This window comes from Furipterus horrens, unplaced genomic scaffold (genome assembly GCF_987537825.1).
Source record: "Furipterus horrens unplaced genomic scaffold, mFurHor1.1.pri manual_scaffold_10, whole genome shotgun sequence".
NCBI lineage: Eukaryota > Metazoa > Chordata > Mammalia > Chiroptera > Furipteridae > Furipterus > Furipterus horrens.
The window spans coordinates 82420881-82448231 of NW_028327180.1; the positions used below are offsets into that span (position 1 = coordinate 82420881).

The 27351-nt window shown below is 51.7% G+C and overlaps 1 protein-coding gene across 1 annotated transcript in view; it reads left to right on the forward strand.

The window, feature by feature from the left end:
- PPARGC1B (PPARG coactivator 1 beta) overlaps window positions 1-21811 on the forward strand; it is a 94539-nt gene extending 72728 nt beyond the window's left edge. The window contains exons 3-12 of the mRNA XM_090288390.1: window positions 3093-3302; window positions 6731-6847; window positions 8333-9443; window positions 10342-10378; window positions 10950-11014; window positions 12010-12799; window positions 15513-15588; window positions 17620-17741; window positions 20431-20585; window positions 21514-21811. Of these exons, the coding sequence (XP_090144516.1) occupies window positions 3093-3302; window positions 6731-6847; window positions 8333-9443; window positions 10342-10378; window positions 10950-11014; window positions 12010-12799; window positions 15513-15588; window positions 17620-17741; window positions 20431-20585; window positions 21514-21614 (2784 nt within the window). The 3' untranslated portion in view covers window positions 21615-21811. The remainder of the gene's footprint in view (window positions 1-3092; window positions 3303-6730; window positions 6848-8332; window positions 9444-10341; window positions 10379-10949; window positions 11015-12009; window positions 12800-15512; window positions 15589-17619; window positions 17742-20430; window positions 20586-21513) is intronic.
- Window positions 21812-27351: the final 5540 nt, after the last annotated feature.

Below are 27351 nucleotides of genomic sequence, written 5' to 3' on the forward strand. Positions count from 1 at the left end.
TTTTCCTCTAGCTTGAGAACAGCTCTGGAAGGTTGGGGGTGGGGCCGAGTCTATTAATATCGCTTCCTCAGCTGATTAACTCTCCATTAATTTACACTGCGTTTCCAAGCAGAGCTGGGAGAGTCAAGCTAATGGGCCCAGGAAGAGGAGAAGGGTGGCCAGGCTCCCTGAAATGCATTATCCTAGCATGCCAACAGGAAGATGCTGTGGGCAGGAATGGCCTTTCTTCCCCGGGCGGGGTCAGGGCCTCCAGCCCCAGCTGGAGCAGCTCGGGGAGGGCTGAGGATGATGGTGGAAGCCTTTTGTTAGTCATTTTGTTTCTACCAACCTGTTGGGTCTTCTTGAGGTCTCTGCCATTTTGTGCTCATTTTTGCACAGTGCCTGGCACATAGTCCTTGGCCTTTCCGCTGACTTGCTTTCTTGTTGTGTGACCTTGACAAGTCTCCTTCCTGGACCTTCACCCTCCCCCCACCCCCAAAGGAATGGCAAATAAGTGTCCTCATGAGCGCCTCCTGCATTGGATTGGCAATGGTCGCCTGGAGGGTTATGTTAAGAAAGATGCTGGCATGGAAGGAACAGCCACATCTGGTTAGCAGTAAGGGGAGCGGTAGCAGTCAGGACAGCGTCTGACATCCCCTTCACTGTGTGTTCCTTGAGGGATCCAGTTGAGAGTTGTAGTCATTCATAATATCTCTGGGCCATCACCTACCTCTGTGAAAGAGGGAATTCTCATTCCTTCCAGTGCTAGATTACATCATTTCTGAATAACGTCCCTCTAGAACCTGTTCTTTGAAACCCTGGTTTCTCCTCGAGGCCAGAATTCACTGTTTGGTTCATTCATTCTTCCATTCAAAAATCTGCCTGGGGGCCTCCCATGCTCCAGGCACTGAGCAAGGCCTGGAAGCTCTCACACCACTACTTCCAGACTTGCCTTCCTAGTAGACCTGGGGGTGGGGCTGGCCAGGGATCATGGGCTCCCATTTTACAGACAAAGCAGCAAGGCTTAGAAGGAAAAGACTTGTCCAAGATCGCCCTATGGTGGCAGAGCCCCACATGCTCAGCCCCAAGAGTGGTCATCGAGCACAGGTTCCAAGACCTTAACTACCCGTCTGGCTAGACAGATTGCTCTGGGAACACAGGGGACTCTGGTCTTTGGGTGGGGGTGGGGGGCAGTTAAGTGAGCTCCTCTGCACTCTTGAGCCTGAGTCCCTGGGCCCAGATCTACCCTTGCCCTTCCCCCAGCCCCACCCCGCCTCTATCCCCAGGGCCTTGGGTCAGGCCCAACCAAAACCTTCTTTTGACCTTTCTTTTATTCTTAGCTGTGTTCCAAAAATTACAAACTCGTTTGTTCTCTTTTCCCCATGTCCCCCCTTTGAATTACTCAGCTGCTGCTCCGGCTGCAAGGCCTGGAACAGATGCAGTGTGGCCAAAAGGCCGTCACGAGATGTGCATTTCAGATGAACTTCCTGAAGAAAGGATAAACAGCCTGACCTGGGATGGGAAGGCCTGCTGGGGCAGGCATCTTGTGACAGAATGTGCTTCCCGCCACAGCAGGCCCGGCAACCAGAGTTTAATAAATGAGGTACTCTCTGCCTCACCGAGAAATAGCGAGATCTTCCACACCCTGGGGCCTCTGGCTGGCTGTGGGCGCTGGTGGGCTGGTGCCAGGGTGGGCTGGAAGTGTGCTCACTCACCCTCCTTGTTGTAGCTCTTAGACATCAGAGGAGGAAGGGTCTTGGTTCATCTGTGCTCAGTGTAAGCCCTGCCTCTGTGCTGGATTTGCGATGTGACCCTGGACACCTCACCAACCTCTATGAGCCTCAGTTTCCTCAACTGTAAGATGGAGATTAGAATAGTACCCCCCCTTATAGGTTGTTGGGAGGCAATATTTACAAAGCCTTTTTGTTCCTCTTATCAGCCAAATTCTTTGTCCCAGGCTTTTGTGCTCACTTACCCCTCTGCCTGGAATCTTTCTTCCAGCCTTTGCCTGACTGGTGCCTTCTCATCTTTCAGCCTATGAGTTTCCATTTCAGCTGCTCACAGCAGCTTTCTTTTACCCCCAAAATAGTATGTAAACCTTCAATATGTTCTTATTCTCCACTAAAACTCCCTTTTATTTTCTTCTCAGCTTCCCTCACTCTTTCAAATGATCTTGTTTCCTTGTTTAACTCTTTTCTCCACTGGAGGGTAAGCTCCATGAAGGCAGGGACTATACCAATCTTGGCATGCTGTATCACCAGTGCCCAGACAATACCAGGCACAGGGTAGCCATTCAGTATATATATGTTATGGGGGGGGGGGGGAATTGTCCCTACCACTACTACCATCTCCATCATCATCACCATCACCATTATAGTCACCACCATCAATGCAGGAATTATTGTAGTACTACTACTACTACTAGTAGAAGTAATAGTAGTAGGAATAGTAATGAGTACTTACTATGTGCCAGGCACTATTTTCTAAGATTCTTATATATGTTAACTTATTTAGTCCTCAACAATAACCTTATAAAGTAGGTACTGTTGTTATCCCACTTGACAGATGAAAAAACTAAGTAACTTGTCTAAGGACCCATAGTTGAAAAGCATGGGTTCTGGGATTCCACCCCAGCTCCAGAGCCCAAACTCCTAACCATCACCCTCACTACCTCTTATGAGTGAATGAGGCAAGGGAGCCCTGGGAACCCTCAGGGAAATGGTAGCTGTGGTTATCATTGTCCTGGTTGAACCCTGAAGCCTCTAGCCTTTCCACTGCCTGCTGGGTCTGGGGCTGGAACCCATAATGGGATCCTGCTACCAGGGGCATAAACCAGCCTCTCATGCTGATGAGCAGCTGACTGGGACTCCCAGGGCAAGGCTGTTTCCAATATTACCTGCTGTCTGCTCATAAACTTCTCAGATCTGTGGAGTCGATAACACATTTCCTGGACATCTCCTATGGCAGCACTACTGGGAGAATCTTGTGGGGGAAGCATCCAAGAGCGGCTTGCAGGGGTGGTGATCGTGCAGCTTTCTACCGTGAAGATGGCTGAGCCCAAGGTTCTGACTGACCATGTTCCCTCTCTGCTCCCCCTCTGCTCCCTGCTTCAGATCATCGACAGTGAGAACGAAGCCCTCCTGGCTGCTCTCTCCAAGACCTTGGATGACATCCCCGAAGATGACATGGGTCTGGCCACCTTCCCAGCCTTGGATGGTGGAGACACACCATCCTGCACTTCAGTCTCACCTGTCCCCTCATCTGCGCCCCCCAGCCCCTCCCTGGAGAGCCCCCCAGCCCCTGAGATGGACGAGCTCTCACTGGTGAGAACCTATTGCCAGCTGAAGTGACGGTGGTGGCCTGGGACTTGCTGCCTGGTAGCAGGGCTGGTGGGTGTAGGGAAACCAGCTCCAGCCCCTGCAGAGGTCTCTGTGCATCCATGGCAACGGGCTTCACAGCAGACAGCCGGGATGGGGTGTGGGAGGCCTCCCTGGATCTCACCTTGACCACCTGTGTGGCTGGACTAGCCACAGGGTCTTCACGTGCATTCTGTAGGGTCTTCACATGTATTTGGTAGGCTGTTGGGGATTTCATGGATTCACTTCGGTCATGTTGCAAAACCTTGAAGTTAATATGTTCCTAAAGATGATACACACACACAGTAAAAACTCGAGCAGGAAATGTGGATGGTTAGAAGCAAAACTTTCTTACCCATTTCACCATTGGCTTTTCCTTTCCCAGAGATTACCATGGTTACTGATCTGTTATACGACTTTCCTCTTCCACCTGACTTCCCTCTTCCACCTTTTTTTTTTAATACTGTGAAAAGGGAGCCTGCATTATACACTGTTCTGTACCTTGCTTTTCTCAGTGAACTGTGTGTCTTAGAAATAATTTCAGATGAGCACAGGTAACTCTTTCATCTTTTTTCTTGGCTGCATAGTGTTCCTTTGTGATCAGTCCCCTTGTTGATGGATATTTATGTTGTTTCAACTCCTTTATTGATACAGTGCTGTCATCACTGTCTTGGTACAGTGGCCTTTGTCACATATAAGTGGATAAATTTCCTAGAAATGGAATTCTTAGGTATAGAGATCCATGACTTTTTAGTTGAGGCAGATACTTCCAGATTACCTTCCAAAGGGGCTGGCTGGTTTATACTTCCATCAGCAAAAGTTAAATGCTATCTGTGTGAGTATATGTGGAGTATGAGAATGAGTACATGGAATCACCACTCTCTGGGGAGAAGGTCTCGGCTTTTATCAGATTCTCAAAGGTGTCTAGACCTCAAGACTTGCTCAAAGCAGTTGCCCTTGACTCAGGCCAAGGGTACAAAAGCTGAGATGTCATGAGGTGTAAAGTTCAGCTACACTCTCCCATCTTGGGCTTCTCACCTTGGTGCTGTGGCTGCTGAGGGCTAGTGAGACTCAGAAAATCAGAACCTGTTGGAGCTGGAGAGGGGTTTTGGGTCATGGAGAGTTTTGAGCTGAAAAGGCCCTTGGTGACCAACAAGCCCAGTGATGGGGAAGTGGAGACCCAGCGTGAAGAGAGCCTCTCCTGTGGTCACATAGCAAGTTGATATGCCCATGGACCCTAGAATCCAGGTGTTCTCCTGGACCAGGACACCTTCCCGAGTACCTCATATTTACTGGACACATGAGTATGTTCAATCCCACATTGTGGCTTCTGCTGATAGTGGTCCTCCTTCCTTTCAGACTGGAATTCAGACCTGGGTTCAAATCCCTGCCCCACCAATGAATGCTTGTGTGTCCCTAACTTCTCTGACTCAGCTTTCTGGTCAAACAAAAATAGTGCCTATCTCAAAGGCTCTTAGGAGGAATGCAGTAGGTCATACATGTAAAGCACTTAGTACAGTGCCTGGCACATAGAATTTGCTCAGTAAATGCTCTCTAGGTAATAGTCCTGGCATGACCATTAGTAGCAGTAAGAAAAGGAATTCGCAGTGCCACTTCTATATGGGACTCTGGAGAGGGACCAAACCTCCGAGAGACAGAGAGCGACCCCTGCTGGTCACAGGTTGCCCCTCCCAGGTCTTAAATTGCCTTCACTCCGCACAGTTTTGAGCACCTGTTTCAGGCACTGTACTAGCACACAGGAAACATACTCACCTTCTAGACTCACAGTATACTGACAGAGTTAGAAAGGCACTGACATGTCCACATGCTCAGTTCTTAACCTAGAATCATGGATCCCAGAGAGTCCACCGTTGAACTGGCAGGGACCCCTGGGTGTCTTACATACCTGTGTGTTTTTCTGAGGTCAGCAGCTTCTAGCATATCCTTAGAGGGACTCCTGAGTCAGAAAAGATTCAGCTCTAGTCATCTAATCTACCTGCCCCTGTTATAGCAATGGAGAAACCAAGGCCCAGTGAAGAAAAGGACTTGTCCAAGGTCTCAGGGTAAGTTGGGGCTGAGCTGGGCCAGAACCAGGTCTCTCCAGTCCGCAGAATTTTTTCTGCCCATGTGAGAGAATCACAGATATGTGTGTGTAGGCTTGGGGTCTAGGAGGGGTGTTGGGGACCCTCCAACTCCTAGGAGAGCGTGGCACGGCCTTTTCTCTGCTTCCTGGGCCTTTGGCACTCCTGGCTGGGGTGACCTGTGAGGCATGACCCTCAGGAAAGCACTCAGTGCTTTAGCAAAAACCTCATACTTCCTTACTTGTTCTCATCTGCAGCTATGCTAGGACCCCTGGTAGGACTCCAGCAGCACTCAGCCCCCCGCTTTCTCGGCTGGGATACCTTGTGCATCTGCCCTCTGGGTTCAGAAGTATAAGTGTCTCAGCAATTTCACTGGAAAATTAGAAAAGCCAGACAAGCTAAAGTGTCACGTGCTTCTACTTGTGTAGAAACGGTTGAGTGGCCGGAGGTGTCATGTGCATACTGTGTTAAGTGCTGAGAGGTGAATGTCTAACAACCCCAAACACACATGAGCATTCCAGTAAAATGTAAATCCTTTCCAAATCTAGTTACCTAAGAAGCATGTCTGTGACTCTGAGAAATCCGAATAGATCTCGGGTAATGTCTGCCCATTCTGTTAAAATATGATGTATGTATGTTATGGGGACACTGCATCCACATGTAGTACACACACACACACACACACACACACACACAGTAGAAGGTTAGCGACTACAAGGATTCTTTGGGGGGGGATTCCAGCTGATTTCTTTTTGTTCTTTTTGTTCATATTGCTTTTTCAAAAACTAATTTCTTTAAAAAGTAATACAAATGGTGAAAAACTATACAGAGGTGGACAAAAGTACGTTTACACTTGTTCGTGTGGAAAAAGATATGCAGCTTATGATTAGTGCAATGACTTTATTAACTCAAGACTCATCATAACTGTAAACCTTCTTTTGCCCACCCTGTGTGATTGAATCCCACCTTATGATTGGGTCACATGAAAATAGTTCATAGTAGTTGCCTCTGGGAGGGAGAAAGGGGGCCTTGGGCAGGAGGGAGACTTGCTTATATGGTCCACTTATTAGTATTTGTGTTATACATGGCGGGGCAAAAGTAGGTTTACAACTGTGAGTATGCTGTAAACCTGTATATTGGGAACATATTCTAGGTCATTAAATGCCCATCCTGTGTCCTTTGCATGGTCCTCTGATGACCTGGGTCAGGACGTGGTCAGTCCCCAGGGGCTGGCTTGGGTTCAGGCCTCTCCCCTTCCCCACGTCCTCTGGCTGTGGCTCAGCCCCAGCTCCTCTCTTCTCTGCTTCTCCGCAGCTGCAGAAGCTCCTGCTCGCCACTCCCTACCCAGCATCAAGCTCTGAAACCCACAAGGAAGGGACCGCCTGGCACCGGACAGGTCTCAGGTCCAAAAGCCAGCGGCCTTGTGTCAAGGTATTTCTTTCTGCACATGCCTGAAGACAAACCTGGGCCCCAGGTGGTTTCTGGGGGCTGCAGTCGTCAGCTCTTGTTAGGGGTTTCAAGTTCAGTCAACTTCGAGCTTCCCTCCTTGCTCCTCACAGAGTCCTTGTAGCTGGTGTGCTGGGCACTTCTCGAGACCCAGGCTGTTTGGGGTTCTAGAAAGAGCCCCAGACATTCTCACACACATCCAGGTTCCAGGCACTGTGTTAGACATTGGGTTAGAGCGGGGACAAGGAAGATGTGGCCTGTCCTCAGGGGGCTTATTCTAATGGGGTGACAGCCCAAAATGTAAGATCTTGTGCTGTGGAGACCACAGTAAGGAGCTGGGATTTCTTTCTGAGGAGCCACTGGAGAGTTGAAAGCTTTCTTGGAACCCCCAGGAGCGAAGCCAGCTCTTTTCCTCCTTGGGCTCTGTCTTCCCAGACTTCCAAGGAGAGGTTTCAGGGGCGATTTCCCAGCACTCCTGCTACTCAAAGCCTGAACGCAGCCCTCCCCCTCTGCCCTGGGATGCTCCTGCAGGGACTGCCGCCATCCCCCACCTTCATGGCAGAGTCACATGGCATCTCTCTCACCTGTCCCCTGCTGAGGCTCCTGGGGGGACCTGTCCCTCTGCCCCCTCTCTGGCTGTCCTCTCCAAATAAAGGTCTGCCTCTTGTGTTCTGTATAAGCTCCTTGGTGAGCCAGCTCTTTGCTCTCTGGAAGGCTAGGGAGTACCCCAGTGATGTGAGACACATGATCACACCTGACAGCCATTCTGGCCCCAGCAAAGGGACAGGTGCACTGGAGGAAAGCCCCTGTGTAGACAGGCGGGAGCAGATGAGGCTACTGTGAGTCATGGTCTGGGGCCAGATTGCAGAGGGACCCAAATACCTGGCTAAGGGACCTTCCCTTTTTCAGATGGGCACTGGGAAGCTGTTGAATGCTACTTCTTCTTTTCCTCCTCCTCCTCCTTCCTCACAGCTTTATGGAGGTGCCACTTACTTATAAAAGGCACCTGTTTTAGCAGTACAATTCAAAGATTTTTAGTAAATACAGAGTCATGCAGCCATGACCACAGTCCAGTTTTAGAACCTTGCCGCCATCCCAGGAAGATCGCCAGTGGCCCCATTTACCGTTAACCCCTGTTCCCTCGCCTGCCCCAGGCAACCATGAGGGACTTCCCATCACTCTAACTGAAGGCTGTAGTGCAGGGTGTGGGACTGTCAGAGCAGGGCTTCACTGTGAATCTGGACGGCGTGAAATCCATGGTAGGAGGCTGCTCATTCATTTGTTCCTCATTGCCTGAGCACAACGAGGTGCCAGGCTCTGGGCTGGAAGCTGGCGGAGGGGGGTTGGGGGGGTGGATAAACCCTGGCAATTTTTGATGATCCTTCCTGCGCCCAGTGAGTGGCTACAGAGGTGGTGCGGAGGGGAGGGGCAGGATGGGCCTCCCCCTCACTCTGGTCTCTTCCTCTCTAGATGGACAGCACCCAAGAGAAGAAGGCCCCCAGCACGCAGTCTCAGAGCCGGAGCTGTACAGAACTGCATAAGCACCTCACCTCGGGGCCGTCCTGCCCCCAGGCTAAAACCCACTCCCCGGAAGGGACCCTGCAGCCACCAGACCCCCTGAGTCCTCGGCTCCCTGCCAAGGAGCATGAGGAGCCGGGAAAGGACTGTCTGAGCCCCCAGCCAGCCCCAGCCTCTCCCTGGGAGTCCCCAGCGCTGGGCAGCGCCGGCCCCAGCGCCCAGGTTTCCCCAGAGGACATGCAGGCGGTGGTGCAGCTTATTCGCTACATGCACACCTACTGCCTACCCCAGAGGAAGCGGCCCCTGCAGGCCCCAGAGCCGGTCCCTCAGCGCTGCAGCAACCCCTCCATGCAGGTCAGACCCTGGGCCCGGTCCCAGCACCCTTCCAAAGCGGCCTGGGCTGAGTTTTCCATTCTGAGGGAACTTCTGGCCCAAGATGTCCTCTGTGATGTCAGCAAGCCCTACCGCCTGGCCACGCCTGTCTACGCCTCCCTCAGGCCCAAGGACAGCCAGGCCTCCCCTGGCTGCCTGTGCCCCGCGGAGGAGGTGAGGATCGCAGCTTCGCCCAAGAGCACCGGGCCCAGTCCCAGCCTGCGCCCTCTGAGGCTGGAGGTGAAAGGTCGTGTCAGCCGGTTGGCCAGGCAGAAGCAGGAGGAGGAGGAGGAGGAGGAGGAGGAAGAAGAAGGAAAAGAAGAGGAAGAAAAAGACTGGGGCTGGAAAAGGCCAAGCAGAGGCTTGCCGTGGACCAAGCTGGGAAGGAGGCAGGAGAGCTCCGTGTGCCCCGTGCGGCGTTCCAGGAGACTGAACCCTGAGCTGGGCCCCTGGCTGTCCTTCACCGATGAGTCGCTGGTTGCCTCAGAGCCCCAAGGAGCTCTGTCCTCACTGCACCTGGCTCCTGAGGCCTACGACACAGAGGGGGAGCTGGGTAGCCCCCCAAGCGAGGACAGTGGCCAAGACCAGCAACAACTGCGGGGACCCCAGATCCCAGCCTTGGAGAGCCCCTGCGAGAGTGGGTGTGGGGACACAGAGGAGGACCCCAGCTGCCCGCGGCTCCCTACCAGAGGTAGTCGAAGTTCGTCTGCAGGAGAGGGGACGGGGTGGGATGCGGTGCGCCCTCCCTGTGCTGGGAGCCAGGAGCCTTGCGTTGGGCAAATCCCTTCTCTCTGGCTCTCCACTTTCCTTTCTGTGCAATGGGCTAGTTGGGCAGAACTTCAGGAATCACCTACACATCTCTGAGCTTTTCATCATGAATGGGCAGGCGCCACTTAACGAACAGGAGTGAGATGCCTGCTTTGATGGGGCTTGTGTTTCGGTGGGGACACAGGCGGTCAAAAAGTAAGCAAAACAGGAAGATAATTACATATTGTGATAAGTGCTCTAACGAAGACTTCGTGGGTGATGGTGTGACAGAAGGTGTGTCTGTAAATTCAGCTCCACAACGAAGGTGAATATTAAATGTTAACAATAGTCGTGAAAATAATAACAGTTATCTATTGTGTACCTACTGTTCCAGGCACTGGTCTAACACAGATTGTGGTAGGTTCTGTTATAATCTCCATTTTAAGACACAGAAACAGTCACAGAGATATCTAGTGATCCCTTCAGCCAGTTAGTCCTGCATCTGTATGTGATAGAGCTCACGGCCCCTGGCCTTGGGCAGTGGACTCTTCCCCACTGTGCTACACTGTGTGGCCAGGAGGGGTCGCCCTTGTATCCATCTGCTCTTTCTGCAAAATGGAGTAGATCTACCAGCAGTTAATGTCGCTGAGACCCTGGGAATGGAGGTGTCGTTGGGTTATTCCTGCCGTTCCCTGAAAATGGCAGAGGCTATTGGTTCACATGCCTAAAGGGAGCTGTGCTTGGTACCAATGGAAGTTTGGGGGTCTTCTCCTGGGGGAAACATTTGCTAATGGTGCCATGTTGAGGAATCTTGATTCTTTTCTTTTTTGTCTTCTTTTCAGACTCTCCCAGGTGCCTCATGCTGACCTTGTCACAAAGGTAGATTTTGAAAATTATTGGTTTATTATTCCATGAGACTATGTCCTGTTGGGGGGCTGGGTGGTTCATTACCTCTGAGCCTGGCCCTGTCCCCATACCTGTGCCCCCTTTGCCTGGTAGGGTCTTTGGGAGCTGGGCTCCCTTAGAAGGGGGTTGCTTTTAGAAGCTAGTCTCCACAGGCCCGGGGAAGGATGGGGAATCAAGGCCTCAGCTGTTTTATAAGCTGTCCTTTTCAGGACCAGGAAAGGAGCTCTTTTCTCAATGGAGAAAAGCTGGAAATGCTGTGTGGCTTTGGGCAAGTCTGTCTCCCTCCATGTTCCTCAGGTGCTTGATCTGTAAAATAAGGAGGCTGATCATCCTGTCCTCTCTCCATTCTCTAGCAGATCTCTCTTACAGCTTTGAATTCCTCTAAAAGCCAGGATGGGAGGGGTCCCTAGCAAATTCTCCCCAGGCCTCACTTCCGTGGGCAGCAGAACCAGGGTCTGTCATGGTTGCCTTCTTTGCATGCTCGGGGAGGTGGGGCCTGCTGCTGACTGGCCTCTTTCCTTTTTGTCCTCTGCACCCCCACCAGTGACCCTACTTTTGGCAAGAAGAGCTTTGAGCAGAACTTGACGGTGGAGCTCTGTGGCACGGCAGGTGAGCCAGGGGCTCAGCTGTGGGGTGCCCTTGGGGGAGATGGCACAACACCCAGCAGCAAGCCCCCCACGCTGAGCAGCCCCTCAGGCAGTGAGAGGTACCCCATTGAGCCCCTCCTGCCACTGTGGCACAGACTGTGCCGGATCTTGACATACATAAGGGTATTATAAGGAAAAGGAAGAGAGTCAGGGGCCAGCTCAGCCATTCAGCTGCCAACTGGCCTGTGAGCTGATGTCGGGTCAGAAAAGACAGAGCCACACACATCCTCCCCCAGAGGAGTCTGCAGTCTTAAGTGGGACACAGACTCACCCTGTGATGAGAACTGTTTCATTCCTGCTAGTTCCAAAGTCTGCATAAGAGCTCTGGGAGTACAGAGGTGGGGGGTGGGGCGGGGGCAGGAGTGGAGCCTGGATAGATTTTCAGGGCACCCAGAGCAGGGGGCTTTGGAGCTGGGCTTGCAGGATGAGTAGGAGTCGGAGAGACAAAGACGGGGATGAGTGTCCCTGGCAGCAGAATCAGCACATGCAAAGGCACAGAGGAGTGAAAATATAGAAGCACCTGAGGAGACTGGTCACCTGGCGTTGTGGCATGGCCACACTGGGGTGGTCAGGAAAGAGCAAGTGGAGTGCCAGGCTGATGAGTTTGGTCAAACCCAGGTGGGAGGCAGATAGGAGGAAGAGTTAGAAGTCTTGTTGAATGCCTGGATGTGGCGCAGGAAGAGTTATGCTGGATAACCTGGAGGCTTCAGCTGTGGTTCCCAGGCTACAGAAGGGATGGCAAATGGATTTCATCATGTGTCGGCTCCAAAAAAATGAATGGTGGACTCTGTGAGGAATCCTAGGCTCAGCCAGGAGTGCAGTGATTGATTAGTGATGTCTGCTGTCCATTGAGTTTGGAGAGTGGGGTCACACTTTGTCGCCCCCAACTAGGGTTTCAGTGTCTCTTGGAGAAGTCGTCTGTTCCTACCTCACATGTTTCTCCTCTTGCATGGGTAGGACTCACCCCCCCCACCACACCTCCCTACAAGCCCACAGAGGAGGACCCCTTCAAGCCCGACATCAAGCACAGCCCAGGCAAAGACATAGCCCCCAGCCTCCCCACCCCAAAGGGCCTCCAGCTCGGGGCTGCCACAGGGGCAGCCCACAAGCTACCGAAGAAGCACCCAGAGCGGAGTGAGCTCCTGTCCCACCTGCGGCACGCTGCAGCCCAGCCAGCCTCCCAGGTTGGCCAGAAGCGCCCCTTCTCCTGTTCTTTCGGAGACCATGACTACTGCCAGGTGCTCAAGCCGGAGGGTGCCCTGCAGAGGAAGGTGCTGAGGTCCTGGGAGCCATCTGGGGTCCACCTGGAGGACTGGTCCCAGCAAGGTGCACCGCAGGCCGAGGCACAGGCCTCTGGCAGGGAGGAAAACAGAAGCTGTGACGCAGATGCACCCCCCAAGGACAGCCTGCTGCTGAGAGACCATGAGATCCGTGCCAGCCTCACCAAGCACTTTGGGCTCCTGGAGACCGCCCTGGAGGACGAAGACCTGGCCTCCTGCAAGAGCCCCGAATATGACACTGTCTTTGAGGACAGCAGCAGCAGCAGTGGCGAGAGCAGCTTCCTCCTGGAGGAGGAGGAGGACGAGGACAATGATGAGGACTCAGGGGTCAGCCCCCCTCGCTCTGACCACTGCCCCTACCAGAGCCCACCAAGCAAGGCTAGTCGGCAGCTCTGCTCTCGCAGCCGCTCCAGCTCTGGCTCCTCATCCTGTCACTCCCAGTCACCAGCCATCCGCAGGACCTTCAGGTATGGATGGGTGGCCTCAGGAGGGACGACTGGGCACCTAAGGATTCCAGTTCCCAGGGTGCCAGCGGAGGGAGGAGCTTTGAAACTAGGTCTGCGTTTCCCTGTATGGTCCATGATCTGGTTAGAGGCCTGAAGATGGGCTCCTTCGGGGAGTTGTGGGCAAGTCCTGGAGGTGAATGAGTCAGGAATGACGCAAATCTCCTCCTGGCCTTCGGAAAGGAAGAACACCTTCTTTCTGTCATTTGGGGCTTTATGTCTGAACGAACTTACTTACTTACATACTTACTTTATCTATCTATCTATCTATCTATCTATTTATTTATTTTTAGAGAGAGGAGAAAGAGAGGGAAAGAAACATCAATATGTCATTGCCTCTCACACACCCCCAACCAGGGACGACCTGGCTCACAACCCAGGCATGTGCCTTGACTGGGCGACCCTTTGGTTCGCAGGCCGGCTCTCAGTCCATTGAGCCACACCAGCCAGGGCTGAACTTACTTCTTAGTCATCTGTTTTCTGCTTATATGTCTGCAAAACAGATAGGTTTTTGTGGAAACATTTGCATGCCCACACAGTGTAATACATATAAAAGGAAAATTGGCCTAATTCTGTTTTGTGTTCTGAAAAATACCTGGGTTTAAAGCAGTGATAAGGTTTATTCCTATTTCTTGATACTGCTGAGTTGCACTGCTGTGACTTTCCATAGTCAGCTGCTCCCCGCCCCGCGCCCCTCCCCAAAGCTCTTTTATCTTTGCACAGGGATGATGCAATGATGCGTCATGAGCCTGTTCGCTCATCCCATCTTGCTCAGTGAACCGGACTGCAGAGGGAGCCAGTCCAAAAGTCAGCGGGGAGCTGGGCAGAAACAATAGAGGTTTGGCATGTTTTGGTGGAGACAGCTTGCTTCTCTCCCTGATCCTCTTCCTGGGGGAGGCCTGAGGTGGGTTGGTGCAGGTCCCAAACACTCTGTCTGAGGTTCACCTGAGTGACCACTAGATGGTGCTCTTGCGTCTAGAGCAGTGCCGCTGAGTCACCTGGAGGGCTTGTTAGCAGCAGATGGCTGGGCCCCAGTCTGATACCCTAGGACTGGGGATGGGGGTAGATAATTTGCATTTCTAACAAGTTCCCAGGTGAGGATGCCCACAGTCACTGGAGTGTGACTCTGAGCACCAGAATTTGATACTAGAAAGATACCTTTTCTTAGAAGAATTCAGCTTTCTATTTACATACCTGCACCAGAAGCTCTTAACTGATTGAAAAGCTGATTAAAGCAAAGGTTCCTCTCCCATTAAAATGTGCATCGACATCTAACTGGGCATTCGGTTTTAAGGGAGTCTCCAGACACTAAAGTTTAGAAGCCCTGGACTATGTTACTCAAAATGAGTTCCCCAGTGATTTCTCTAAAAGCTGTTCTATATAATAAGCCAAGATGATCAGTCGGAACTGTCTTCTGTCAGACCAGTCTGAGCTCTCTCTCCAGCTGCTTTCTCCCTTCCCCAGGGGTTGCTGTCAGCTAAATGACTCAGTGTTCACATTAGGCGGTTTCTCTGCAACATTTACTCAGAAGCTACAGAGGTTCTGTTCCTGTTGAAACCCATCCCCCAGCTGCGGAGCTGGAGCTGCGTGCGCAGCCTCACCTCCCCTGTGCCAGGCTCAGGGGTGTCTAGGTAGGGCCTGCGGTCGTGGGTTTGCTGGCACAGAGTTGAGAGCCTCTTTAGAAACCCCCTTCACTTCTTTTCCTCTTCTTGCTTTTGGGCCAAGTTCAGGCCCAGCTTTTTCTGCTCACTGGAGACTATTCGTTGGTTAACTCAGTTCCAGCTTGGCTGCCTGGCAGAGCTCAGCACCTGGTGAGCCAAGCAGACTAGTTATCAACCTGCTCCAGACCCACCTTTCTTTTCCTGTGCTTCCGCTACCGAGCATCAGGTCAGCAGGAAGCATTTTGAGATACAGATGAAATGATGCGGAGAGGTCTAAGTACCTGGCCCAGGGCACCCCACAGGGATGTGGCAGAGCCAGGATTCAAGCACAGGCTGTCTGACTCAGAGCCCTGCTCTTACACTGTGTTGTGTTCCCACGGATGGTGACAGTATGTACAGAGCCGGGAGAGGGCAGTGTGCAGACAGGCTTGAAGGCACAAGCGTGTGGCACCCATGGGCCTCCTTGGGCTGTGCATCTGTGGCCCGATAGTGGTGCCGGCCATGGGGCTGTAATGGCAGGGGTTGCTTCTGGGCCAGGCACCAACCACGAGAGAGCGCAGCATTGGGTCTAGATTCAGCAGACCTCCTTCTGCCTCTGGCTTCTCCACTTTCTAATTAGGGCAAATCGCATACTGACCCTGAGCCTCAGGGTTTTCGTCTGGAAAATGGGGAAACCTAAGACCTCATCAGGGTTTTTTTTCATCAGATCAAATATGAACATGAAGTGTAAGGGCCTTTCTATCCTAAAGCCGTAAAAAGGCCAGGTCCAGAAGGTTATGATCAGCAGTGTGGTGGTTCCCAGCACTCTAGTCCCAGAAGGCGGGCATGTGTCACTGTTCAGCTACACACATGGTGCTGGCTGTCACTGCTGGGGGGTGGGGGTTTCTAACAGTTCTGCCCTCATGAATTCGTCTGGTCCTGAGAGAAGCAACCCTTGTCTCCTGGAGTGGCTCTGACCCTGCCCCGTGTGGTCCCTCCGGAGAGTGAGTGCCTCTGCTTTGCTTGTTCACTGACAGATGTGAGAGCAGAGGGCCGTGTTCAGACGGAACGCCAAGCGTCCGGCACGCCAGGAAGCAGCGGGAAAAAGCTATTGTAAGTGACCTGGAGCCCTGGAGCCTGGAGCAAATGGGAACCAGCAGGGGCATCAGGAAGGGCTGGAACATCGTAGACCCGAAGCCCTTTGAGGCTGACTGTGTGACCTGCAGAAGATAATTATATTTCTTGCATTTAAAAAAGCACAAGGGTCATCAAAGGGCATAGAAGCTGGCACCGTACAAATGATGCCAAGGGACTGGCTGGGATGCATGCCGTTGTTGGTGATTTAGGGCACAGTGTCAGGGGCTCCAAAAGAAGGCAGGCCAGGTTAGCGGAGCTGGGCCATCCAGGCCGCACACCAGCCCCACCTCCACCTTCTATGTGACCTTGGGCATGTGCTCCATCTTCCCCGATCCTCAGTTTACTCATCTGTACATAAGGGAGTTGGGCCTTATGCTTCCTAAGGGTCCCCCAGATTGATTACGTCTAAGGAGCCAAGAGAGCCCATCACTTGCTCCCCACTCACCTCCCTAATCCTCCACCAGAGTGAGTGCAGGCCCAGCCCTGCCTGGTGAGCCTACTGCAAAGCACCGCCTCTCCTCCATGGGGAAAATTAAACAGGAAGCAGCTGGGGGTGAGTTGGGGGTGCAGCCAGCCCCCCCATGTCACTGGAAAGGAGGGAAGGGATAGTGAGACAGAAGCACAAGGCAAACACACTCTCACTTCATGGCTTTCCCCATGATGGACGCTCTGGGAGGAGGCAGCAGCACACAGGGTTCACCTGCCTCAGAGGTACAGAGCTTGTCTGGGTGTGGAGCATCTTCTAGAATCCTTGTGTGACCATTCAGCAGTTGTGGCATGCCTGGCACTGTCCTGGGCCCTGGATGACAGCAATGAACAAAAGACAGATGAGATCCTCACTCCCATGGTTGGGCAGAAGGAAGGGGGAGAGAGAGAGAGAGAGGGAGCGAGAGAACAGATGCATAAACAAGAAACAGACACTGTAATTATAGATTGGGAGGAGCTCTGTGCAACTATTCACGTCATGATTAAACCATCTGACTGTTTTGACTGCTGGGGAGGACATATTTATATGATGGTCTGGTGGCAGGGGTGGGGCATCTTGAAGGAACTGAGGCCTGCGGGATGAAAGGTGCCCACCAAGCAAAATTTAGAACAATGGGGCAGAGGCAGGAAAGCTCCTGATGAATTCAAGGAGCTGCAAGGAGGCTGGGAGAGGGGGTAACTGAGATGCATCCTGGTGTGGGATGCGCAGTTCCCGTGACTGTTGACAGCACAGACCCAGGCATCCCCTCCGTCCTCCCTGCCATCTGTAGTGTGAGAACAGGATGGCTCCAGAACCACTGCCCTTAACCTGTTCCCAGAGAAAGGCTGTCCAGACCAGAACCTGTCAGTGTTGCCCGGGGGAGCCCAGGTTCTCAGGTTCCCAGTAACACAGCTGGAGTTTCCCCAGCAGGTCAAAGTGACTCTTTCAAGGACAATGGCTTTAATTAGACGCAATCATAATGGTAGAGGAGGGGAGGTGTCAGCTGGGCTTCCCCCCACTCCTTCCCTCTGCTGGGTTGTTCTAGGGGCTGTCAGGCATGGCAGAACCAAGGGTAAAGTTGGCTGCAGTAGCCCTTTGTCCTCTGTCCCATTGCTTTCCTCCCAGCCCACTCCGACCCCCTCTACAACCTGGCTCCCAAGGCTTGGCCACTACCACCTGGCCTTTCCACCCCAGCACCTCCCTCGCTACCTCCAAAAGTCTCAGACTTAAAGCAAATGTGGAAGCTACTGAGTTCTCAGTTATATTCACAGTGACGAGCCTCATTTCCTTCAAGGAAGTAATTGCTTCCTTTGAAAGGGATCAGTTCCCCATTTGGTACCCTGCAGTCCCCTTCTCCAGCAGGACAGGTCCTCTGGGATAGTGACCGTCATTGTCTTCTCTCTGACTCTAGCCCCAGCTGGTATCACTCGCTCAGCCAGGCAACATGGATGGGGATGAGGAATCCATGGGAGCCTGCCGCCAAGGGGGGCCGCAGGAGCCAGGCAGTGACTGGGTCCCTCTGTGTCCCCCTTCTCGCACAGGGCGAAGGCCGAATGGTATATGTTAGAAATCTCTCCAGCAACATGAGCTCCCATGAGCTGAAGAGGCGCTTTGAAGTGTTTGGCGAGATTGTGGAATGCCAGGTGCTGCCGAGAAGCAAGAGGTGAGTGGATTCCAGCTCTGGCAGAGGAGGGGGGCGGGGTAGGCAGGGGCAGAGGTCCCCATCCAGGGCTGGCCATACAGAAGATGCCCTAGAGGGTTTGTGGAACAGATTGGATGAAATCCACAGCCTGGACCCGGAGAAGGACCAGTAAGGATCATGCAACCCAGGAACAGCAGCAAACATACTGATGGTTTCCTAAGTATCAGTCAATTTCCATGCACTCTCTTAACCTCCCCCATACTGCTTGTGGCGCTCATAATTTCTCTGGCTGTTCTTTCCGGGGGGAGCTCAGGCCAATTACTGAGCAGCTAGTTCGTGGCAGAACTGGATCTGCAGCCCGCGTGTCTGCTTCTGTCTGCTTCCGGCTCTCCACCCTGGCGCTGGTTCAGGGCAGCAAACAGCCCCTAGTGGTTAAAGGCTTACGTGCATTGGGGCCTCCCTGTGCTGCGCACCCCATGCTGCTCACACCCCTCCAGTCCTCTGCAGTAGCCACTCACGGACCTTCCGTTCTCCTGGGAAGCCTAGTTTTTCCTCACTCACCTGGGGAAGCAGTGTTTCATCTGTCAGGGATCAGCAAGAATAGTTTGTATATAAATGCATAGCTTAGATGTCAAAAACTTTGTCAGTTTTGAAATAATTCTAAAGTATTTCCTATTATGTTATGAAGGTTTTTAAATCCTACTTTAATAATAATTTTTAAAGCACAATGAGATAACAGAGTCTGCATAAGAATCATTGCACACCTGGCATCCATGTATTAGAATGGCTGCAGAAAATAACAAGTGTTGGCAGGGATGTGGAGAAAAGGGAACTCTTGTGTACTCTGGGTGGGAATGTAAAATGGTGCAGCTACAATGGAAAACAGTATGGAGTTTCCTAGAAAGTTAGACAGAATTACCAGATGATTCAGCAATTCCACTTCTGGGTGTATACACAAAAGAATTGAAAGCAAGATCTCAAAGAGATATTTGCACACCCATGTTCATAGCACCACTATTCACTGTAGCCAAGAGGGGGCAACAACCCAGTGTCCATCCGCAGGTGAATGAGTAAAGAAAATATAATATATGCATATGATAGAATGTTATTCAATCTTAAAAAGAAAGGAAATCTTGTCACATGCTACACACACGGATGAATCTTGAGGTTGTTATGCAAAGTGAAATAAAGCCAGGAACAAAAAGAAAAATACTGTATGATTTCACTTATATGAGGTACCCAAAGTAGTCAAATTCATAGAAACAGAAAATAGAATGGTGGTTGCCAGGGGCTGGGGAGATGGGGTAAGAGATTTTCAATGAGTATAAGATTTCAGTTTTGCAAGATGAAGAAGTTATGGGGATCTGTTGCACAATGAATATACTTAACACTGCTGAACTATACACTTAAAAATAGTAAAAACTGAAAATTTTATGTTAGGTGTTTTTACCACAATTTTTAAAAAAGAGTCATTATACAAATGGAAGTGTTTTAAGTTCTATGCAGTCTCTAAGATGTCATATGGAGATAACATGCAAAAGAAAAGGCAAATTAATCTTTAAAGAGAATGGTCAACTTTTTAATATTTTAAAAGCACACACAAGTCTCAGCCATTTAAAGAGGCAGAAAGGGCTCGGCTCTGGCCTGGCTCTGGCCTGGCTCTGGCCTGGCTCAGAGGAGAGTCGGGAAATGTGTGTGACTCAGTTGAGTGTTTATTAGGCACCTATTGTTGGTCAGCCTGCGCTGAGCGGTGGGGGAATTGCACATAGTCTCTGCCCTTGAGTCTGCCTAGCAGACGGATATATCAGTTAGGATTCTTTCTCTGGTTCATGGGACCAGAGTCAGAGGTGGGGGTAGACCGCACTGTAGGCTCCCTGATCCTTGGCATCCTTCTCTGGTAGACTTCCCTCACGGTGGCAAAGTGGCTGCCTGCGCCTCTAAACTTATCTCCTCCCAGTGGGAGCAGGAGTCTCCCTCATGGTTCCAACAAAGACCTGGGATGGATTCTCTGGGGCTCCGCTTTGGGTGACAGGCTCATCCTTGAACTAATCTGGGTGGCCAGGGAGGGCCACCGTCGTGTGACCTACCCTAGTGCCCTGAGCCTGGCTGGGCATATGGTGCTGTTGTCTGAGAAAGGGGTGTGGACACTGAGCAGGCAGACGGGACAGATGTCTCCCACGAAGGGTGAGGCTGTAGAGAGCACCAGTGATGTTAGGGAGGGTGAGGCCAAGGTAGCGGCCAAGGAAGTGGTGGCCGGGGCTGGCTTTGCAGGATGGGGGTGTGGTAGGATGGGGCGCAGGCGAGGCAAGTCCCAGGAAATGGGAATCCTGAGGGAAACAGGAGTGTGGAGAGCATCAGCCTCATGGCCAGAGGTCTGAGCTTGGACACCCTGCTCTGCCAGCCACGTTTGGGCGAACTCTGGACTCCACCAAGCCTCTTTCCTCATCCTGAGATGGAGATGTCAGCAGTACCCGCTCACTGGTGGTCTGACTCGTGGTGGCCAGCGAGGGCAGACATTGCGTCAAGGACCTGCTCTTACTATTGTTACATTGCAGAGACCAGCTTAGCCATTGTCTTCATCTCTATTTTGGGGGGTCATGTGACATGGTTACTGAATCATTGGCTTTCTGCTCCTCATCTAGTCATAAGTGGTGTGACAGTGTCAGCCAAGCTGGCCCAGTGACATGGCCCTCTTGTCCTCTCCCTGCAGGGGTGGGAAGGACGGCTTCATCACCTACCGGTGTTCTGAGCACGCAGCCCTCTCTCTGAGGAAGGGCGCGGCCCTGCGGAAGCACAATGAGCCCTCGTTCCAGCTGAGCTACGGAGGACTCCGGCATTTCTGCTGGCCCAGGTACACTGACTACGGTAAGTACCCAAGGCCCCGCCACATTCCCAGAAGGCCCAAAGCAGGAGGGTCTGAGACCTCCTTTAATGAGACCCAGGCCAATGCTGCGTCTGGACACAGCTCCCACCCCCGAGCTCCAAGTGCTGACTGCTACACCTTTGCAGCCACTTTGTCGGGAGGCTGCCATCTTCCTTTTCTTCTGCTTGCTGGTCCATCCTGTCCTGTTCCAGGACTGGTACCAAAAAGAAACATTCACATCTCCCGTGGCCTCTTAGAAGGTCCAATCTTGTGCTCCCAGTCAGGTGGAAGAGCCATGACTAATGTTTCTTTGACCTCACAGAGCCAGTGGCTGCCCTGCCTCATTGAGGGGCATCCCCTGGTGGCCCTAAAAGGCAGCAGCATTGTCCATGAAGGGGCCACAGTGAAACAATATTGTCACCATCCCCTCACCATTTGGGGACAGGTTGGTGAAAGAAGACAAAGAAATACAATGGGGGAGAGAATTCTTTGCAGGGGAGAGTCCAATGCAGCCTGCGTGGTACAGGGCTGAGTGCAGGGCCCAGGCCAGGCAGCGCTCCACCTGGCTGTGTGCCCACTCACGGGACCCTGATCCATAGCTAGACAGCGAGGACATCCTGGTGTTTTAGGTTGCCTTATTAGGTGACATCTGCAATGGTCTGCCAGTGGGCAGGAACCTCTTAGAAGAAGTAGAATTACAGGATACAGGAGCTCTGGGGTGCTCTGGGTGAGGTCCCCCCAGTCTACCAATGGCCATCAAGGCCCTCGAGACATTGGTCACAGCAGAATGGCAGAGCCAGTCCTCACTGTCCAGTGCTCTCTGCGGCCCTGGGCCACATCCACTTTATGGCGGCAGATTTCCCAATGGTCTGGCCTTTCTAAGTTGCTCTCTGCCTTACCCACTCACTGACTGCTCCACCCCCTGCCCAGATTCCAATTCAGAAGAGGCCCTTCCTGCGTCGGTGAAAAACAAGTACGAAGCCATGGATTTTGACAGCTTGCTGAAGGAGGCCCAGCAGAGCCTACATTGATCACAGCCTTAACCTTCGAGGAATACCTCAATACCTCAGACAAGGCCCTTTCAATATGTTTACGTTTTCAAAGAAAATAAGTATATGAGAAGGAGAGAGAGCGAGCGCGTGAGAGAACACGAGAGAGAGAGAGAGCGAGAGAGAGACTTGAAACTGCTGTCCTTTTAAAAAAAAAATCAATGTTTACATTGAACAAAGCTGCTTCTGTCTGTGAGTTTCCATGGTGTTGACGTTCCACTGCCACATTAGTGTCCTCGCTTCTGACGGGTTGTCCCAGGTGCGTCTCCAAGTGCTGGGTCAGTCACCCACCTCCCCTTCTTCCCGACCGACTTCCCCTTGTAGACGTGCAGCCGTGTTTGCCATAACATTTCTTGTCTGTAGTGTGTGATGATGAAATTGTTACTTGTGAATAGAATCAGGATTATAAACTCATTTTTAATTGAAGAAAAAACAAAACAAAACAGTATATCCTTAAAATAATGTATTTATGGCTCAGATGTCCTGTGCCTGGGGTTATTGTATTGCTTCCTTGATTTTTTAACTATGCACTGTCGTGAGATGTTTGCCACTGAGCTGCTCTGCTCCCTTTGCCAGAATGCCCCAGAGGTGCTGAGTGGCTGGGAAGTGTGACCTGCAGCCACGAGGAGCAGGGGAGAGATGTTTCTGGGCCTCTTCTGCCAAGCCCTGCCCCGTCTCTCATCAAGCGAGTCTGGGTCCAATTACATTCAGAGCCCTCATCTGGTGCTCAGCTCACACTGAAGAGTTTCTGCCTGGCTGTGAGTCTGCAGGCCCTTGTGAGGAAGGCAGGCAGCTCCTCGAGAGGTGAAATGACTCGCCCGAGGTCCCACAGCCAGTCAGTGGGAGGGTAGAGCAGTGGCCCAGCCCCGATCTCCTGATTCCTGGTCTTGTGCTCCTGCAGTAGCTCGGGTAAAGATGCAGAATTTCAGGGCTGGTAGAGGTGAGTTCCGCTAACTTGGGCCACAAACGAGAAACCTTACAGGCTCATTGTGGGAGTTAAATCAACAGCTGATTTGCTAGCATTAGGTGAGTTCAAGCTGTGGCGTGCGTTTCCATCCAAGGGGCCCTGTGGTTTGTCTACACCTGTGGACATGTCATCAGAGCTTTAATGACACACCTGCAGTTGTCAGAGACAGGTGATCTGAGAGCAGTTATCATTTTGGGGCCCGTCACCTACCCATCTTACTCCCTTCAGCTTGTCTTTCCTTTTCCTCGGCTGCAAAGTTGTATGGGTGGCATGGGACAGGGAAACAGGAAAAGGCTGTGAGGACTGGGGATGGATAGAGCAATCCCCAAGCTCCTTTTCAACTTAGAAAACATTCTAATTGGGCTTTACTTTGAAATGTGTGTTCTTGAGTAATGAAAGCCGTGTCCAGCTTGGATGATCTGCAGGTGCCTTGGGGGCCGTGCGTGAGGGAGAGCTTGGCCAGGCAGGCTATGGGCCCGTGGTTTCTGCTTCAGCGAGACCAGCTCCAGCTAGATCACTTTCAGACATCAGTATTCCCTGGTAAATGTTTGTATTTTAAAAAGCAAAGGAGAAAGGTCCTGCTGCTTTAACAAAGTTTGAAATGGTTTCATTAAACTAAACAAGCTAAGTTAACCTATTGCTAATGCCAGGCCTAGCCCTTTGAGAATTGATAGTTGATTTTTTCCAAAAAGATTTTCAAATACTGTGCCAGCTGTTGAGCTTGTCCTGGGTGGTGAGCATACGTGAAGCCCACAGAGAAGGCTGGAGGAGACACGGGGGTTGGGGGGGGGGAATTAGACAAATTGATCTTCAAGGTCCCTGCCAACTCGAACAGTCTTAGCTTCTGCTAAAGCAGTTCTAGCTCAAGATGGCAAATACGAAGCATGCGCCACCACAGCCACACCCTTGGCCAGTGGCAGATGTAACGAATTGGCCACAGCACTCATGTTCTTTGAGCCTGGTTTGCTATTAGAATCCTCATCACAGTGCTCTGGGCAGACATTACTAATTGATCAGAGCTTAACCTATTTGACGTGTTGGTCTAATCTTCTAAAGGTTTCCATCACACATTAACATGGTGGCTGGGTTTCACGTTGACCCATTCCTGTCTGTCATGTCCTGTTGTGTAAGAGAAAACTGCCCTAAAGCTATTCCCTGGCACAGGGCTCCCGATATTACTGTGATACGCAGTCCCATTTGGTGGGGTGGGGAGAGGTGGAGAGTGGGATAGCAGACATGAACATGTTTGGGGGAGGCAAAGTGTATGCGGAGGGACCAAAAAAGGAACTTTCCACAGCACAGACCTGAACATTCTAAATTCCTTTTATAGCTATTCACTGCCTAGCACACAGTAGGCACTCAATAAATGGGTATGGAATGGAACTCAAATCCATCTGCTGCCTCCCCGGAGTCCTTGTTTGCATCAAAGAGTAACAGATTTCACCCCGTGGAAGCCAGGAGGAAAGAACTCTGGATTCAGAGTTGGACTAGATCATCTCTAAGCCCCTCCTACTGGCTTCTTCCTCGATTGCACTAGGCCAGAGGTTCCACCATGGGCAGGTGGTCCTGCAGGGTAAAAAAATGCAGATTTTTAGTGAAGGACAAGTCTCTCCCGTCTCCCGGGTCGGCAGAAGCTGTCCTTTCATTTCAGATCAATACAGGGCTCTTGAAGTTACTTAAACTTGGCCCTTGAGCAGAGCAGAGATCTGAGCATGGCAGTGGGACGTGATGTGCCTGCCTAGGGTCAGAGCTGGGACCGCTGATGGGAGAGGATGCCCGCCAAGGACATCCAGCAGTTTCTGTTCACCGTCCCGCACATAAAAGGCTACAGGTTCAAAAGCTGACCGACCCTGCCGACCACCTCTATCCAGAAGACTCATTCGGTGCTGTGTATTACTTACCAAGGAGACTCCAAGGTCTCTCCAGGAAAACTTAGTCAACCTTGGTCTCTTTCCCACCAACTTAAGGAGTAAGCCAGAGGGAGCAGCTGCCATTGGCAACCATCTCGTTGTAGCTCTGTCCTAGTATTCGCTCTCGATGATGTTTACACGTGATTGCCATAAAGCTTGCTGTAGACCGTGTCGGCAGCCGCCCGCGCCGGGCAGGCTGCACTGTCCGTCTCTGTGCTGTGCTGGTGTTTCCCAACAATATCCCACCCAGCCGCTAAGTGGAATTCTTCCATCTCCTTCCTCAGTCGGCCCAAGGCTGAATCAGAATCCTCACTCTTGGGGGCTCTGGAAGGAAAATGCATCAAAGAGGTCAAGACTATGAGTGGATGGCGTGTAGCTAAGGCCCCCACCCCCTGGCCCCTCCACACCTTGTCCCCCCAATCAGAAGACTGCTTGGAGTCAAAAAGCACCATTCGGGTGTCTGCATCTACTGTGAGATCTGGCAGCGCTGCCTGTGGGACGGGCTCAGGAGAGGCGGAGCTTCGGGGGACTCAGGGCGGGAGGAGGAAGTGGGGAGGCTCTGAGCTCAAAGACTCCCTACCTGAGTCCTCAGGTGGAGTGGGATGATTGCAATAAGAAGCTTTTATAGCCTAAAGCCTGTGTTTGTTGATATTCCGAGAGTGATTTTTTATAGGCGTATGCAGTCTGCATGCCCAGGCCGCTGTGCAGGTGGGGAGTGGGGCGGGGCGTGGGGGAGGAGCAGGGGAGACACTGACGACGAGATTCTTAGCTCTGGACGGGTAGGTCAGAACCCCATCCCAGGCCTCAGGTTCAGTTGAAATCACAACTGAGACTGCAGCTTGACAGACGGGTCATCCCAACTGTGAAGCAGAAGCCACCTAGAGTATTTGTTGATGTGACTTGACATTGAAACGGCAGTGATTTTCTTAGCATTTGAGATTTAGCCATCGCCCTCAGATACGATCAGGGAAGGAACTTGGATGTACAGTAGCAAATAAAGTGAACCTAATGGTTTCATTGGCCAAAGAAAAGGAACTCCCCTCACCCCTTCCTGTGGGACAGAAAGGAAACCGCTTACTACTTACGTGCAATATGTTTAAGCTGGTCCCCAAGTCCCTGAGGTATTTGCACACTCAGGTGGGCTCCAGGGCTGTTTGCCAATCCGGAGGTACAGGGTAATTGGAGGGCGAACTTGGGAGCTGAGAAGCCCATGTGCACAGAGGTGCCCTTGGTCCAAAACAGACGGCAGGGGTGAAGGGAGAGCCTTTGGGAGCCTGCTGCGTGAGACCCAGGAAGTAGGCAGAGGCTGACTTTGCATTGAACCAATAAAAGCACTTTGAGAAAACCACAACGCTTCAGCCTGCCTCCCTATGTCTACACTGGCAAATATGGGTCTCCACTGGCTGTGTGGGGTGCTGTCCTGGGACTGGGACAAGGCATCAGCGGGGTGCTGGTGTGAGGAGAGAGCAGAGGTACCTTCCGAGACAGCGGCGGCAGTAGGGCCTATCCTAGGCCTTTGCTGGCCCATTTGTCGCAGGCCCTAGAAACGGGGAATGGTGAGTTTAGATCTTGCTGCCTTTTTTTTTTTTTAAATAAAAAGTTAGAACAGTTCAGTTGATTGAAATGGATTTGCAGACCATCATTTAACTATAAGCCATCTCAGAGTGAGCTGTTTCTTCCCTGCTCTGTGATCCTGGGCCTCTGTTTCCTCATCCAGCAAAGAAGATTGGATAGGATGAGCATGCCCATCCCTTTCTTCTCTGATAGGCTCAGATTCCCTTCTCTGGCTGTGCCCAGCTCATGTTCAGGGTGAAGTTCTCTGCAAGGTAACCAACCAGAAGCAGGTTCACACCCGTGTGGTTCTGGCAGAGCTACCTTATACCAGGAGGTCAGCTCCCCAGGACAGATCTAAGCCATAGTCTCTAGTGGGGATTGTGAGAAGTTCAACCCCAGCCTGGCTGGGTGGCAATGGCACATCTCACATTGACCTCATCATCGTCCCCACCAAACAGCTATTAACCCGAATGTTCTGACCACTTGGCTGTTTCTCTTGCTCTCAGACAATACTAGCAATACACTGTTTTTTTCAAAACAGCTTAACTTAGGCACTTTTCACACATTTCTTTTAAATGATTGTAAAACATAAGGGGCAACAGGAGGCCTCGATCACACTGCATATGTTTAGGGCAGCTTTTGCTTTTTGTTTCTTTAACGGTATTGCCGCGGTGACTGAAGCTTCTTCCTGATTAGAGGAACAGATTATTAGATACTCTTTCATCAGAATCCCTTGCACATTCGGAAGCAGCTCAGAAACCCAACTGACTGAATTTGGGGCTTGGGAAAAATACAATTCTGTAGGTGGTCAGTCCCTGGGCTGTGCAACAGCACCTCCAAGAGGTGTTCATAGAGTTAGAACCCCCTCTGTGCTGTATTCTTTGTCAAAGGATCCTTCAAGGAAGCCTAATAAGCCTCCTTTTCCACTTTGCTGGCCTTGTCCTGGGTGACTTTTGAAGGGATTGGTTCGCTTCCACTTCAGCACTTTGCCTTATCAATGTCTAGTCGCCATCTAGTGGCCAAAGACTGTATCCACCAGCTACCCAGATGGAAGGCAAGTAAATCCTTTCCACCACCTTGCTGCCCAACACCCGCTTTAGGAATGAAATGTAATGTCATGAGTGAACTGTCTGCAATATTTAGAGCCCCGTGATCACCGCTCAGGAGAATTAAGAAGCAACCACGCAGATGCACGCAGACTGAGAAGCCCACTAGCTCTCCTGTGGGCAGAGGAGATGAGTGGACCCTGTGTCCAGGGGCCCGGGAGGGGTTTTCTGTAACTGCAATA